The sequence below is a fragment of the Clarias gariepinus genome, chromosome 11 (assembly GCF_024256425.1).
Source record: "Clarias gariepinus isolate MV-2021 ecotype Netherlands chromosome 11, CGAR_prim_01v2, whole genome shotgun sequence".
Taxonomy (NCBI): Eukaryota; Metazoa; Chordata; class Actinopteri; order Siluriformes; family Clariidae; genus Clarias; species Clarias gariepinus.
Window position 1 is genome coordinate 14,142,260 of NC_071110.1, and position 16,062 is coordinate 14,158,321.

A 16,062-nucleotide genomic window follows, 5' to 3' on the forward strand; every position below is an offset into this window, starting at 1 on the left:
TATTCCTCAGGGATTAGCCAATCATCTAAAGTAGGAAGTTCATGACAGGAAGTGAATGATTGATCAATCTATTGTGTGTAGAGACTACGTTACTATTTAGATATTTATTGAGAGTATATTTTTCCTCCGAGCCTCAGACAGTAAGAAAAGTGATGCTAGCATGAGATATATTTTACAGTCCTAAAGCAACACAAAAAAACAACAACATTTTTCTATTAAATATTAAACGTTAAGTCTTTCCTTAATGTGTCTCACTGTTCCCATTTGAACCTGGGGAGTGGTATCCGGATTATATCTTGGATGATACAAGTCAAAGATCTCAAACTCTTCTCGAAGAATTAGTACGTACACTGATCAGCCATAACATTAACAACACATACCATTAACATTGAGTATCATTTACACACAGTAAACTGCTCACAGAATCATGGGCACTCAGGGCTCATTCATACCTGTGGGGACCAAAGGCCAGGCCGTCCGGTCTAATCAAATAAAAAAGCCAATGCAGCACAGATCACTGGAAAAAGCAAAGGCTGGCCACCATAGAAGGGTATCAGAGGACCCCAGTCGTCCATGGGAGCTTAACAGACAAAGTGACCAAGGACCAACCGGCTCTCGGACTCCCATGGAATGCCCTGAACGACCACCCAAGAGATCCGCTGCCAATGTCCTGGTGCCAGACACCAGGGGTCATGTGTAGCCATGCCTCAAGGGGACAGAGCTGCCCCTGTGGCACATCGAGAAACTTCTTAATACTGAGCTTAATATTTTGCCTTGTACTGTTATGGCTGATTAGTGTACAGTATATGCAATGACGTATAAGCATTACCAGTAATGTCCCTAGTTATACTTTGGTAAATTATATATTTTGGAAACTTTCCAGTATAGAATTTTATGTATATTAAATGCTTTCAACTCATCTTAGATAATGCATTAAAGATAAACTTATAGTACTGACTATAAAAGCGACAGATGGCAATTTCCTCCAGACATAATTAAGTGCAATGGACCTTAGGTAGATATGCACGATGTTTAGATGATTACGTAAGTACGAATGATGAAATTTACTGTTTTTCTTTCTCGGCCCTGTCTGAGGTCTGCTCGCTTTGTGTTTGCTGAGCGGCCTCTCATTGTCCCCTGAATGGGCCAGTAGACTGAGCTGTTCTGGGAGACTGCCTTTCCCAGTGTGCCTGTCTAAACACCATTGTGGTTCGTCCCCTGTCTCATCTGTTTACCCTTTTGATTGTGTCTCTCTCTATCTCTTTTCTCATTCTGAGAAGTGTCCCTGCCACCTTTGCTCACTAGAAATGGGTGACACAGTTCTTTGCTGCTGCCATAGTGCTTACCAGCCCCTGATTTCTGTCTGTTTGTCAGTCAGCCGCCCCGGAAAAGGAATGGCCGGGGACCTGACAATTGCAACAGCGGGGAAGGAAATCTAAATAAGCAAAGAGTGATGTATTGACTATATTTAGTTTGAGGTATTCTAAAGTTTTACAAGGCGAAACGACCTCTTAGAGGGAGGGCTAGGGAAGCTGCAAGGTTTTCTCCAGGCTTTGAGTGCAAGTATTCAATGTTTAATATCATCTCAATAAAATATTAATATGCCTTTTATATACTGTATGCCATGGTGAGATGCATCATTTCCCAAAAAAAAAACTGAATTGGAGTATTACATAAGTAGCTTAACTGTAATAGAAAGACTTAGAGGGAAAAAAACTCTGTTATTTATAGTAAATATGAAAAATTTCATAATTTCTTTAAAAAATGTCAGAATCTGCTTGTTATACTGTAGGTCAAAACATGTTTATTTGAAATCCTCTCCTTCTTGTTTTTTTTTTTAATTATTATGATTTAATATGAACAGTCAAGATAGCCTTTTTATTTGTGTTATTTTTAAAATCAGATGCCATAATAATGCTTATCCATGCCAGAGCTGAGTGGACAGGAACTGCTTCTCAGGAGCTTTACGTCCATCATTCTCTCTCTCTCTCTCTCTCTCTCTCTCTTTCTCTCTTCCTCTCTCTCTCTCACACTCTCTCTTTCTCTTTTACTGTGTTCCTGATCTTGCTGTGTGTCTCCGCCTGTGCTGTATGTGTGTGTATTTCTCTATGTATGTGTGTGCGTTTGTTTTTTGTATGCGTGTGCAGCCCTTAATGCATGCTGTCGGTTCCTGTCACTAAAGGCACGCACACCTGCTCTAGCTCTTGCTGTCCGTGTCTCATTCTGGAAGCAGCACTGTTCAGATCCTCCCCTTACATGTCCTTGTCTTTTATCTCCCAAGCTCACTATCTGGATAAGGTAGTGAAAGGTATGGCATTCCTACGTTCCTTTCTTCCCTCATTTCTCCCGTCCTTCCCTCCATCTCATCCCCTCTCTCATCCAGCAGATGCACAGCTCACTGTTCATTTTCAGCATTCAGACACGCCTCCAATCTCCTCTTCTCGCCCCTACTGCTCCCTCATCGCTCTCACTCCTCTCTTTTTTTCTTGTTTCTCTTTTTTTCCTCTCTTGTTTCTTGTGCGTCTGTTCCTTTTGTCAGTCTTTTTGCACATATTATAGGCGGCATCTCAGACCACTCGCTAATATATACACAGTATAATTATAGGTGTGATTAAAAAGAAAAAGAACCTATGTGCTAAATGATGGTGGCTAAATTTCTTATTTGTGTTTAAGTCAGTTTTTTAGTTTTCCTACAACAGGAACATTTGCTCTTTATTATTAACATATGCCCAGAATGCTTTGTATCTATCTATCATTTCAGAATTATTATTAAATATATATTATAATAGGAATAAGATTAGCTCCAGGGTCACCAGTTCACTCCTAACCTTTTCTCCCGACTTTCTGTGTTGAGATCTTGACACTCCACAGTGTTTACTAAAGATAAATTTATGACGGAATTATCGCTGCCAGCACCGATTATGAGGATCAAAGCTCTATCCCATTCAGTAGCTTTTTACAGATATATTCAGTAGCTTCAATTCTAAATGCCTGAATAAACCTGTATTTGAAAAATGATCCATCCCAGATGGAGTGAAAGCACTGAACACTACAATTCTAGGTAAGTGAAGTGTTTTTGTTATCACGGATGGATCAAAATTAGTTCATATCGGGCACATACACTGAGCTTCACGGCTTCTCCTGTGTGTCAGGTACAGTTAGGGGAAGGAGCACAAATTAACACTTGTCTCATACACTTTTCTGTGTATGTTTTAGTCAAAAAGCTGTGCATATGACATGGTATTAGGGGATAATGAGCTAAAATAATGAAATTAAAAAGCTTAAATTTACAGTACAGTATAGACAGAAAAAACATTGAGCTCTTCGGAGGGTTTCCTATGAATAATTTCCGGACTTATGGAAGGCTACTCTATTGTTATGGAAAAAATATGTTTGTTAAAGTTGCAGCTTCTAGTCTACGTTTCCAATTTTAAGCAAAATTAGATTTTGTCAGGGAAGAAAAACAACATAAATAAGGAAAATAACAAAAGTGCCAGAGATCCAATTGTGTGTCCTTGTTAAGCCTAATTATTCTAAAGTTCATGCACTTACCAGGTCATAACGATCTGCTTTGAACTAATGAAAAGTCTAGCCAGGCTTTTCCTTAAGAATGTTTCATATTTTTATCTGTTAGTAATTTGCCTCACAAAGCACATTGTGGCCCAATTTTTAGTCCTCAGTGTAAATATTTTAATACATAAAATACATTTACTATATTTAATAGACAGATTAATTTTTTATGAGGCTGTTTTAACTTTGACCGTAGGCATTATTACAGTAGGTGTGTTTACATGGATTCCACTAATATTGGATATAGCTTAATCAGATTAAAAATACATCATGTAAACACTTCGATCGGAATGACCATTCCTGATCAGGAGCAATCAGAATAAAATGCCTTTTTTTAATCGCAATGAGACGGGTGGTTTAAACCTCTGATAATCTACACAGTAGATAAATATTAGCCGTATGCCTGAATGCCTGAATCGCCGAATCGTAAACGCTTGATCTGGAATAAATACGTTCTTTCTGTGGGTGTCTGCCTCACGTGGAAGCATTAGGTGAGTTTCAGGGAGGGAAATTTATGACGTAAACTATGTCGCAAATCTCTGCAAAGGTAGTGTACAATCAATCTGAGATTTTTTAAGATAAGATAAGATAGATCTTTATTAATCCCAATGGAAATTGCAGTTCTGCAGCAGCACAGGATAATAGTCACAAACAGCTAAAACATACACAAGAATTTAGGGGAAACCAAAAAAAAGTACAGTAAAAAAATAAATAAATAAATCATAACGCAAGGGCAGGATTTATCAGACAAGATGGAAAGTCTAACCTAATCTCAAAGTTGGAGAAAAATACTTCCAACTCCTTTTTCTGTTAAATTTCTGGCAGAGTAAATGCTTAGCTGTGGGCAGGAACTCGTTTAAAAAAAACATTCATGATTAAATGCTTTGAGCACGTACACTCACATCTTATTGGATCAGCATTGAAGGGTAAACAGTTCAGTTTGAATGTCTAATCAAAATGGCATCAATCAGATTGAAGAAATCATGTCCATGTAAACCTACAGTAACTATTGTTTAGCATGGTGTATATTTACAACGCCAGATTCTTTGAACTGCTGGCCGAGACAAAAAGACTCCGATTCACCAACTGAGGATGGCTGATTACATCACGTTAATAAATCTAGAGACTACCGTCTTAGTCTCCCTGCTGCATCTGAACAAACTCACCTAATGCTTCACAAACTTCACACAGATTCTGTCTAAAACTGTAACATCCTGTGTGCGTGTGTGAGAGAGAGAGAAGAGGTGAGGTGCTGATGAAGCTATGTTGCAGCGTCGCTAATTAAAGAGTGCTCGGCATCATGGGCGGTGGAACGGAGGTTGAAACTGATGAAGCGACATTGCAGTCTCACTAATTAAATAGGGTCTGGATTTGAGAAGAAGATTGAGGTGTAGTTTCTTTCCTACAGTATCTTCCCTCACTCTTTCTCTCTTTTTCAAACTAGACTATTTTTTTCACTGATCTGTGTCTTTTATTTCTGTCCTCTGCCATTCTTCCTGCTTTTCCAGACCACCTGCATAGCTAGCAGGAGTTGGCCGGGCCATTTTTCAGGCCCGCTCGACTCCAATGCCGCTTGAGTCTGACTAGCTAACACTCCACAGGGGCTTGTCTCTAAAAGGCCTGCCAATTAAACTGAACCAGTGCCAACAGAGAGCCGATCTTTATTTATTTATCCCTATAAAAAGCTTTCAGAAGTGACTAATCCACCACCTTCTCTGTGCAATCTACGTAGAGTTCTTCGTCTTCTGGGACGGCAGAAATGGAAGCATTCTCTGAGTAAACTGTCTAAAATGGGACATTTGGCCAGAAAATATATTTATAAAATATATTTTTTAATCTTTTGTAGTTTTAAACTAAATTTATTGGTATTACTGATATATCTCTCATAACCAAGTAATACTGAATTGATATGCTGATTTTAAATGTTAGGGCCAGGTTAGCATAGTGGTAGTATTTTTCTTGATTGCCACCCAAAGCCCAAATCCCAGCTACTGGATGCAGTGCCAGTCCCAAGCTTGGATAAAATTGGGAGGGTTGCACCAGGAAGTGGACCCGGCATTAAACATGTGTCAAGTTGTTGTGCAGACCGGATAGTCTACCGATAGAGCAGCTGAAAGACAAACAACATAAACAAGCTGGTTTTAAATGTGAAAGAAATAGATGGATGAATAGATAGAGAGATAGACAGACGGACAGACCGACAGACTGATAGTCAGTCCATGAAGGCCCAGTGCCAGGTACCACAGCACACCCCCAGAGGTCTGCCTGACCGGCCAGGCCTGCCCTGGTGCCACAAGGATAACACAAAGGCTTAATGGTTTGTAATGTAATTGTGGATCGGTGTATATACACCTCACATATACACCATGCAAGACAAACCAGAAATTTCAGCCACCCAAAAGGTCTTAATTTGTGCATTTTTCCCCCCACTGACCACGATTCTACTCTGTCAGCTCTCTGAGGTTTACTTCTTTAGTTTTTACACATGAGCTGACAAGCAACGAAGGGTCCCTTCAGAAGAAATCCTAAAGCAGGAAAAATACCCAGAGCTTCACTTTCCGTCTTCAGCTGAAGGCTGAAGGCTAACGGTGACAAAGCAACTCATAGAAATATGTACACTATTGTTAGAGGAGACAGTATCATGAGTCAGACATCTACCTCCCTGTAGACAGTGTGCTACTTTTTGTCAATAAACATGGCCATGAACCACCTATTTTCTCAAAAAGAGGGCATTTGTCTGACATTTAAAATCAACAACCATCTTAACTTATAGCAGTTTTAAAAAGAACTCCCCGATAACCTTTAAAGATGTAATACCTTCAGCTTTTTTTTTTCAGTCCGAGTGAATATAACTTGCTCATTCAACAGTTTTTTAACTTTTTTTTTTTCTTTCATGCTTCTGAAAAAGCACTTACCTTGTACAGCTGATGAAGGACACTTGGAAACTTTTATGACACTCAACTTTTACCGCATCTTCAACTTAAAGTTGGAAAGAAAAAATAAAAACATCAAAAACAAAGTAATTTTAAGATTCTGAAGCTTGCGGCCAGAAATGTTTACCAATCATATTTGACTCACAGAGCATTTAAGGTTGAAACACTTAAAAAACAAGTGCTTTCTTTTTGGCCAAACTGTAATACAACAAATATGTCTTCTCTAACACACTAGTTATTGTGCTGCTTTTAAATGTAAAAGATATTGTTATCATTTTGGAGAAACTAAAAAGCAAACCTTCTAATCCTGTTTTTTTCACACACAGGATTTTGGTGCATTTTTATGCGCGGGATCACACTGCTCATCGTAATATATAATTCAGAAAGTCCTGCATGCACAGCGCTCCCTTATCACAAGCGCGACTGCACAAAGCTCCAATGATCGCGTTCCATGCTACTTAACATGCAGCCATTTCTTTTTAAAAAGCACCGAAGCATCAAAAAAAATTTTTATTCTTATCAGACAACATCCACCTTTTTCTATTCTAAACCCACAATCCTGCTCTCTTTTTCTTTGCCTGCGTTGGGAGGCTGTCGCACTGGTGGCTGTCGCCAGCAAAACAGGCCAAGATGTACAGTATTTATGTCGCAGATATTTGTTCGAGAGCTGCAGTGCGCTTCCTCGGAGCATGCAGCATTTTATAGCATCAGGCATTTCATCATTATTTACGTTCGAAAAAAGAAAAGGCGAAAGGGAAGTGTGCAGGAGAAGCAGCAGGACAGTTCTAGGCTCTTTTAGCCTACAGCCGAATCAGACGCTGCTCTTCACATCTTCATACACCCATCAACATTCCACATCCCAGTATGCCGCAGCCATGCTTGATAATTTTAGCCTAAAATTAAACAGAATATTGATGCGAGGACAAAATATAATCATGTTAGGTTAGCTAAAGTCTACCTCTTCATAAAGGTTTAAGGAACTTTAAGTTATAAGTGTAAGAATGTCAGGTTTTTAAGGAACGCTTACAAATTATTTATACATGTTCTCTGCAAAGTTTTATTAACAGTTTTCTTGAGAATTATAATTTAAATTGTTATAATAATTTCAAAGCAAACCATTATTAAATTAGATGTTTATAATGTTACAGTCCAACCTTTATAAAACAGCTTAAGAACTGTCCTAAATTTATCTTAGCAGGGACTGTAGAGGATATAAAAATAAAGCAATAAGCTATAACAGGATGTTTGTTATGGTGGTTTTATTCTACTGTACATAGGGTTGTTCATAGGCATTAATAAAATCATATGAAAAAAGTTTACTTAAATATTTTATGCATTATTATTATTATTATTATTATTATTCATAGATTATCCAGCACAAAAAAATAGCCTGTTAACAGTGAGGTTCTGTTGCTAAGCAACATAATGCACAAATGTAAGGCTATTTGATGAACAACATAATGGTTTTATTGGATTAAACCATGGTGCATTAATAGAGAATTCACTTACTGTGATGCGGTCACAAGTGCATGCATTTCAAGCATTTTAAATGAGCTCTTCTGATTTTACAACAGAAACTATACATTGTATAATCGATGATTTAAAAAAAAAATGCATCTCGGCATCAAAACTTTTTTTTTTTATTACGGATTTGAGTTAGATGCTGCAAAACATATTGTCTTCCATTACCTGTTCCCTCCCTCACGTTCGCTCTTTATCTCTTTTCCTAGCAGTAGAGTGCTAGATCCATTCTGCAGCACTAATGAGAGTATATTGATTTGGAGAAACTCTGCAATCGGCGTCTGCTTCAACAGGATATGAGGAACTTAACAAACGGTGTATCAAAATTAATCACCCAGAGTCAAAGGCAATTATTTCCGACTCATTATTTAACCTGCTTCTGTCCGAAGAATTTTAAAACGCGAGATAGAATCTTACACGTATTATCAGTTTGCTACATAACTCTGAACTTCACCTCTTTTTTAATCTCTCTCTCTTTAGCATATGTTTCGGAATCGTGTATGGGTAATGAGTTTGTTTTCAGTCTGGAATCTCCACCATTAACACGGTCATTGTGCTTGTGTGTGTGCACAGAGGGTTGTCCGGGTCTGTGTAACGGCAACGGCAGGTGCACGCTGGGTAATAGCGGCTGGTATTGCGTGTGCCAGCTGGGCTGGAGAGGAACAGGCTGTGACACCTCCATGGAGACATCCTGCAGTGACGCCAAAGACAATGACGGAGGTAAACAAATACAAGTGTGCAATAGTCAGTTAGCCAGTCTAATCTTTTTCTTTATCGCTCAGTTTATTCATCTCCGCCATGTAAATCTCCTGAAACAGAAGCGCTTTTAACATGCCATCCTGCTTTTGTCTTTTACTTAAGCCTGAACACCTGGACTGTCTGTTAATCAGGTGGCTCTTTAAATAACCACAAATGTGTACGAACCTGTCTTCGGAAGCGTTCGGTGGAGAAGAGTAAAGCCACGTCGAGTGAGAATTAGATGCTCAGAGCTCCTTAAGCTGAGATCGCAGGCATACAAAACCTCACAGAGCCTGTGCCTTCCAATCCCAGCATGCGCTAGCTTCAGGGTAGGCTTCCCACAAAGCCAAGAAATAAGCCGCAGCCTGCGCCGCTGACAAAACCTTCCAAAACCTACGAACACACAGGCTCCAGGGATATACGCCGTCGCCGGGGAACACTCCTGGCCGTGATCTGCAAACACACTGCCCCACCACTTACTGTTCTGCTTTATGCAACCGTTTTATATCTCCTTTTTAGTCTGGGTTTTTTTTTTCTTTTTTTTTTCTGTTTTTAACAATTGCTCTGCATTCAGACTCGAGGCTGAACATATGTTGTCAGAGGATGATCTTTGCCGGAGCAACACTGAATCCGAGCTAATGTGCAAATTACACCCTTCCTCATTTACCCTACTGTTCAATATAAGGCCAAAGCACTTGGCACGTTAAGGCATTCAGATTTACATAAGTGTCTACTCAGCAGCAAAACACTCCTGAATCTGTGCAGTAAGAAGTTATGAATTGGTTAGTCTGTGACAGCAGAGGCAAGCGTTAAAGAGGCAACCGTGTGATGTCTGCCAGGAGACGTGTTATTTTTGTCTCTCTGTCCATCTGGCCAGAGTGCTTCCTGAGAGCTACAAACAAGAAAAAAAGAGAGCAAGGGAGCCATGACCTATTTTAGAGCGCTACCACGTCCCTCTCCTGGTCAGGAGTCTTGAATTATTCGGGCTGAATTACGGGAAGGTGGAGAGTTGTAGAAAAGATGTGTTAAAGCATAAAAAAGGGGAAAATCAGAACGGCAAGGAGTAATTGTAGCTGTTAAAAAGTTTCAGGTTATCATTTTTAATTATGGGGGTTAAAACAGATTTGATTTTGACAGAGCAGTTTCAAACCAACATTGCTTTTTGATTTGTGAGCTTCATCACCCAAATAGCTGATATTTTACAAAATATATATATTTTTTGAAGTACAAAATGCATCCAATATTTGTACTGATTTATTACAATTTCAGGAAAAAAATTACAAATATATAGAGCATTACATCAAGTTTTTTAATTAGAAATAGCAGCAGTTACCTTTAGTTCAGCAGTTGTTGAAACTACTGGAAATCAATTCCATTCCCTATAAAGAAAATTTAAAATTTTTTAATATTCTGAAATATACGTCTTTTTACCTACCGGACAATCTCGCGCAGTCTCTCTGCAGAAGAAGATTTGTCTAAATGCCGCAAACAAAAAATCCTGCTAGTTGAACACCTGACGGATTTATCTGCTTCCTTCAGACGGCCTGCTAGACTGCATGGACCCAGACTGCTGTGTGCAAACATCGTGTCACATCACATCTCTATGTGTGGGCTCTCCGGATCCGTTGGACATCATCCAGGAGACACAGATGTCTTCAGGCCCAAGCAACCTGCACTCCTTCTACCAGCGTGTGCGCTTCCTGGTGGGCCGAGACAGCACACATGTCGTTCCTGGGCCCAACCCCTTCGAAGCTAGGTGAGTGGCGTATGGGTTCTAATGCAGATTTATCCTTTAGGTGCCACTGGAGCATTGATTAGCATTATCAACAATAAACATGATGTTGATCGAAAAATGGATGCTTAAGCTCCTGTTGTATACTGTACATTGCATTTTCTTCTTCTATTGTTTTTTTTTTTTTCATTAGATTCTGATCATTTTAAACTGTCTTCGAACATAAATAAGCCATTTAACCATTATACCTAATTGTCCTCATGTGCCGTCATGGTTTTACAGGATATATAGACAATGCGGTTGGGGAAAATGTCAAGTTCTCATATGAGGACATATGGGTTTAAGTACAGACAGCGGTAATATGAATAAATAGCACGCAGGAAAAGAATGAGTGAATGCACCAAAGTCAAGCACTTGACTCACACAAACTTTTATTAAGCAGAACACAATAAAAATTCTGACTAAAATGCCTACAGGGATGGACTGATTCTATCTTGGGGATTCTATCCGCTAAAGATCTCAGTGCGTATGTTGCGTCTTATTTTTAGACTATTTGGCTGAGCAGATCACAGAAGTACAACTTTCACAAAAGCAACCAGGGCACATGATCCCATCCATATTCCTTTAGATTGAGGAGAGGCAGGGAAAAAAAAAACATGCCGTCATTGTGTCCCATCTGGCTTCTCAGAGTGTCACTGCCTTTGTCTTGTTCCCTGCACATTTTTAAACTCTAGAGGGATTCTTCAGCGACATGTTTGCATCTGACACGCGTGCGAATCTCTCTCTCTCTCAGCACTCACCCTCTCCTAATGCTTTTCCTAAGCTCATTTAAGACCAACAGAATAGGCAAAGACATAAGAAAGAAAAGAACGTGCAGCAACTCTGAGAACTCACAGACCACCCTCTCACTTATCATTCATCAAAACTGTGGTAGAAACATCAGTGCTGGAAATGTGGGGGGGAAAAGAAGCGCCTAAAAAAGAGCATCTAAAGAGGAAACATCTTTTGAGGATGGCTCTATGGATCAAGCCTAGCAGAACACTAATGTTTTGATCCTGTCTTCTTGAGGCTTTGGTTTAATATGCCAAAGAGGTTTTGGATTCCTATTTTCAGCCTCCTGAAGTGGATATGCGATGTTTTGAGAAGCTTTCAATCATTTGCCCTAAATGCCATAATTTGCCTTCCGGAGCATTGCAACTTTGTAGTTAGGCTTAAAGCCAATCGGCTTCGGCTTTGTACAGCAGCATCTTCAGTTTGTCCAATCTCCCTCGTTTCTGATCCATTTCTAATGGTGCTTTGATCACTTCAAAGTCAAGGCCACTAGCCTAATTCTTCCCCACTGTGCCCACTCCGAATTTCTTAGGCTTTTCTCAGCTAAGCCCCTCGTAAAACTTTTACGAAGTCATCGCACCCTCAGTGCGCCGATGTCGAGACGTCTGTTGCGTATCGGCTTTCTCTAACTGGAGATCATGGCGCAGCATGAGCAAGAAGGCAGTGTCTGATAGAGGCGTCTGTGGACATGAAAATGCATTATTGAATGGACTGCTCTGTGAATACCAGCTAATTCCTAGAAGTCACATTTAGAAAGGATTTTTGGAGTGTTTCCGTTTATTATTGTGTCACCTGCCTGCAGAGCATCGGCGATGGATCATTACGCATTGTCTCTCTTTGATGTCATTGGCATCAATCATCTGTCATCATCACACTTTTCTTCTCTCCACAACTCCTCCAACACATTCTTTTTTTCAACATAAACAAAAGAGAGAGGGTCAAATCTCCTACTTAACCAGTCATGGGGATTTGACCAAACTTCAAATCGCCAGGACGTTTTTAGATCTAATTTAACCAATATACTGTAACATATACTGGTTAAGTTATGTGGTTTACACCAAATATTCTTTTTTGTTGTAGTGAACTACAGCTGAATGCATGTTTGGAGCGAAGTATGGCTACGATGACGCTATGATTAGCTACTTCGATGAACTTATTCTCCTCAGTGTCTACAGTTCACTATCACTAATGTAGAGTCGTGGACAACTGTCTTGTATAGGCGTTGTTTAATACTGTAAATGTTCACTAACTATTTTATTGTGTTGCCTGTCTGCGAAACATAGGCAACACACACAGGGATCACTGTCCGTCATCTTGCATCATCTGCGTCATCGTCATCCATTGTCTTCCATCTGCAACTTCTCCTAAACCGACCATGGAAATTTGACTGAACCATCACAGAGCCTTTATTAGGAAGCGTAAATGTGCATTAGCTATAAGTAAAGCAGCTACTAAGCTATCAAGAAAAGCTAAGCTTTATCTGCTTTAACCTAAAAATATCAGCTGTTATATATTATTTAACACAGTTCATTTTGCTGAGACAGAGCTGAGACAGCTTGGCAGAGCTCAGATGGGACACTCCGAAACGGGATGTGCCAGCAGGAAACGTTCCCCTCTTCGTCACCTGATCGCCCCCTTTGTATCGATCCTCTCCCCCCTTTTTCCATGTCAGAGTCCTCTTTCCTGATGCGTCCAGCTACTAAAAAGCTTCTGAGGCGCCGCACGCAAAAGCCACCAAGCTTTTAATGGGACACTTAATACACCAGGCTACATCATTCGAGAGCGTGTGGCTGAACAGAAAACGTGCATATTGTTTTTTTCCCCTTCTCCTGGTATTTGCAATATTTTTTGTTGTTTTGTACAGTATGTATGCACGTGCGCACAAACATGACACAGGATCTATGACAGCGCTGCATCAACTGAAAAAAAAAAAGAGTTTTTTCATCACAGTTAGGGAGACATATCTGTCTCTTTTTGATGTTGGAGATAAGGCAGATAAAGAATGCTCCTCTTTCACATAGCTGATTTAGACAGCAGGCAAAAGGAGAAACGCTTAGGCATGTTAATGCACTTCTAATGAGGGCTGGAGCATGCTTTATGTTTTTATTGTCCTAAATAATAACAGTAACTGGCTAATTTAATCATTTTTAACAGAAGTCAACTGGAGGACCTTTGTCCTGATGCAAACCCAGGGTGGTATTTCAGCGGAGAAAAAATAGTGTGGCTGAGCTGATAAATTTACTTTCAAAACACAGACCGTTGTGTCTCGTGTAACAAAGTCCCTGTTGTGAATTATCCAATCACGTGGCTATGTAAATTATTTAGCTTAAGGCGGCTCATCAGACTAGACATTTTTTTAATCATCAGAGATTTTTATTTTCCTGCTCTGATCTGATTATAGAACTGACAACAGTTTATTATTATTATTTTTTTATTTTTTTTAAACAGGTACACGGTGTGAACAGAAGGCAAATGGACAATGACACATGCAAATTCACAACAGATGTAACGCCGTAGTCTTTGTTCTTAGTTGATATTGGTGCCACAACAAGATAAAATTGCTTCCAGCAGCTTAATTACAGCTGTAAACTTATCACAACAACGGTTAAGCTTTAAAAGCTTTAAAAACTTATCGCCTTTCGGTCATGCCAGCCCTCGGTCTATACCTTCAAGTTGTTGTATTTTAGTTTAATACAGTGGAGACGGAGGATAAATTGTGTCTGTTTACACAGTGTATTTTTTTAGGCAGTAATCTAACAAAGAAAGACTTGATAATACCTCTTGCAGCAACAGCCAACGTCTGCGATCAAGGCCGACCCAACACGCAGTTTATTTTCTTTTGAAATAATGAGACTTTCAGCACATCTCCCCATGTGTTGTTTTACTGCACTTCAACTCCGGTTGAAATGTGTTATTATTTTGCCCATTAGTGCCAGTGAAAAGTCCAACTGCTTTCAGTTTTCCTGCAGAGCGCAGCAGAGATAGAGCCACACTAGATCTGTCGTTGTGACGTGTCCTTTTGAACCCGTAAACCTCCCCATAAATAAACCCTCCAGTTTCCTGCGGTTCGGGAACTTCGCTGAGTGTTTCTGTAGTTTTGAATTCTGCTGTGATCACTCATCTCTCTCTCTCTCTCTCTGTTTCTCTCTCCCATTCTTTGCTCTGTATCGCTGTTTAATATCTATATTGAAATCATTCAGTATTACCAGTATCGGTTCTTCATTCATCCTGCTCAGACGTGCGCTGCCAGGCTTGAAGATAGTTCCACTTCTGTTGACCTTCATAATAAAAGTCCACTAAAACATGAATAATTGGCTGTGACACAATTGCATCCTTTTCCTTCCTTCTTTTTTTTTCTTCTTCCTTCTCATTATCACAGCACACGTATTGCACGGGGCTTTTCAACTGCTTGTGGTAATATTGTTTATAAAGAAGCAAAGCTAAATCAAGGACTGTTGAAGGAGAAAAGCGGCCGAAATTAGCATAAAGCCGTGCTCCATGGGACCAGGATATTGTTAGGTGAATGATTTTGCCTGCAGTAAGGACACAACGAGGGCGGCCTCTCATGCACCAGTGTTAATTGTTTCCGCTATGTGGCAAATATTTAAGAGCTAACTCTTCCACAGGCTGATAGCGCCTGATTTATTTTTTATTTATTTATTTATTTTTTTGCTTGTGCTTGGGCAAAGCCCTTTAATGGCCCCAGTAAAAAAAAAAAGTGCTGGATATAATACAGGAATAAAAGTCTTCTTGATGTACTATACAGTACAGTACAGTGTGTTTACTTCCTAAACATCTTATGAAGTCTCCCGTAAGCTCTACTTCATGTGACATTGAACTTGGTAATGCTTGTACCCTGGCGTTAAGCCTCTTGTTGCAAGTTCAGAACTATTAGAAGTGTTTGATTGATTTTTTAATATCGATTCGTAAGCCCCGTCTTGGCCAAGGTGACAGATAACATCTCTCGACTGCAAGATCATTTCCAACCCAAGTAGAGTAGCTGAAATCACCAATTCGTCGCTGCACTGTTGTCCTCTCTCCTCTAAGCAGTTTTAATGAGGATAAAAGTGTAAAGCATTCTCTATGAACACCCTTTTCTTCTTCTCATTATCTCTTTTTCCTTCAAGGCAGGGAACCCCACTGTGGTCTCTTCTGAGCTCTCAGCTGGGTTGAATTCATTATTTATGCAATTAGAAACGGGGTAACATGAGGTGCACACTCCCACTATGTGTCTGCATGGCTGCATGATGTTATAAGGCAGAAATCTAGATTGACTCTCCCGTCTCTCCGCAGTCACGCCTGCGTCATCCGAGGCCAAGTGGTGACGTCCGATGGAACTCCACTGGTGGGAGTGAACATCAGCTTTATCAACAATCCTGCCTATGGCTACACCATCACCAGGCAGGATGGCAGGTAGGATGCTCTTTGTAAACATCCACAAAATGTTTATCCCCAGCGTGTTGTTACCGCCTCATCGAGGTGACCTAAATAAGCTCTTTTTTTATTATTTTTTTTATTTTATAGCAGCACAATTGTATCTTATAACAGACTCTATATATCATATTATCAATACAGTTACTTTCAGTGGAAACGGACATAAAACCGGTTTATGTGCTTGGCATTGCTTTTGATACCATAGGTGTGTGCAGAAGTGTGAGTTCAAATAAAGATCATTTTTTAAAACTGTGAGAAGATCAACTTTTTACAATTGGTCAGTTTCACCCTTTTTACCCTTAC

At 39.8% G+C, this 16,062-nt stretch overlaps 1 protein-coding gene across 3 annotated transcripts in view; it reads left to right on the forward strand.

The window, feature by feature from the left end:
- Positions 1–16,062, forward strand: part of tenm4 (teneurin transmembrane protein 4) — a 218,286-nt gene that overhangs the window by 140,503 nt on the left and 61,721 nt on the right. For 2 of the 3 annotated variants that reach the window (XM_053507223.1, XM_053507225.1), the window contains 4 exons: positions 2,282–2,308; positions 8,598–8,744; positions 10,302–10,518; positions 15,619–15,738. In XM_053507223.1, the coding sequence (XP_053363198.1) occupies positions 2,282–2,308; positions 8,598–8,744; positions 10,302–10,518; positions 15,619–15,738 (511 nt within the window). The remainder of the gene's footprint in view (positions 1–2,281; positions 2,309–8,597; positions 8,745–10,301; positions 10,519–15,618; positions 15,739–16,062) is intronic. The other variant, XM_053507224.1, reaches the window with a different exon arrangement.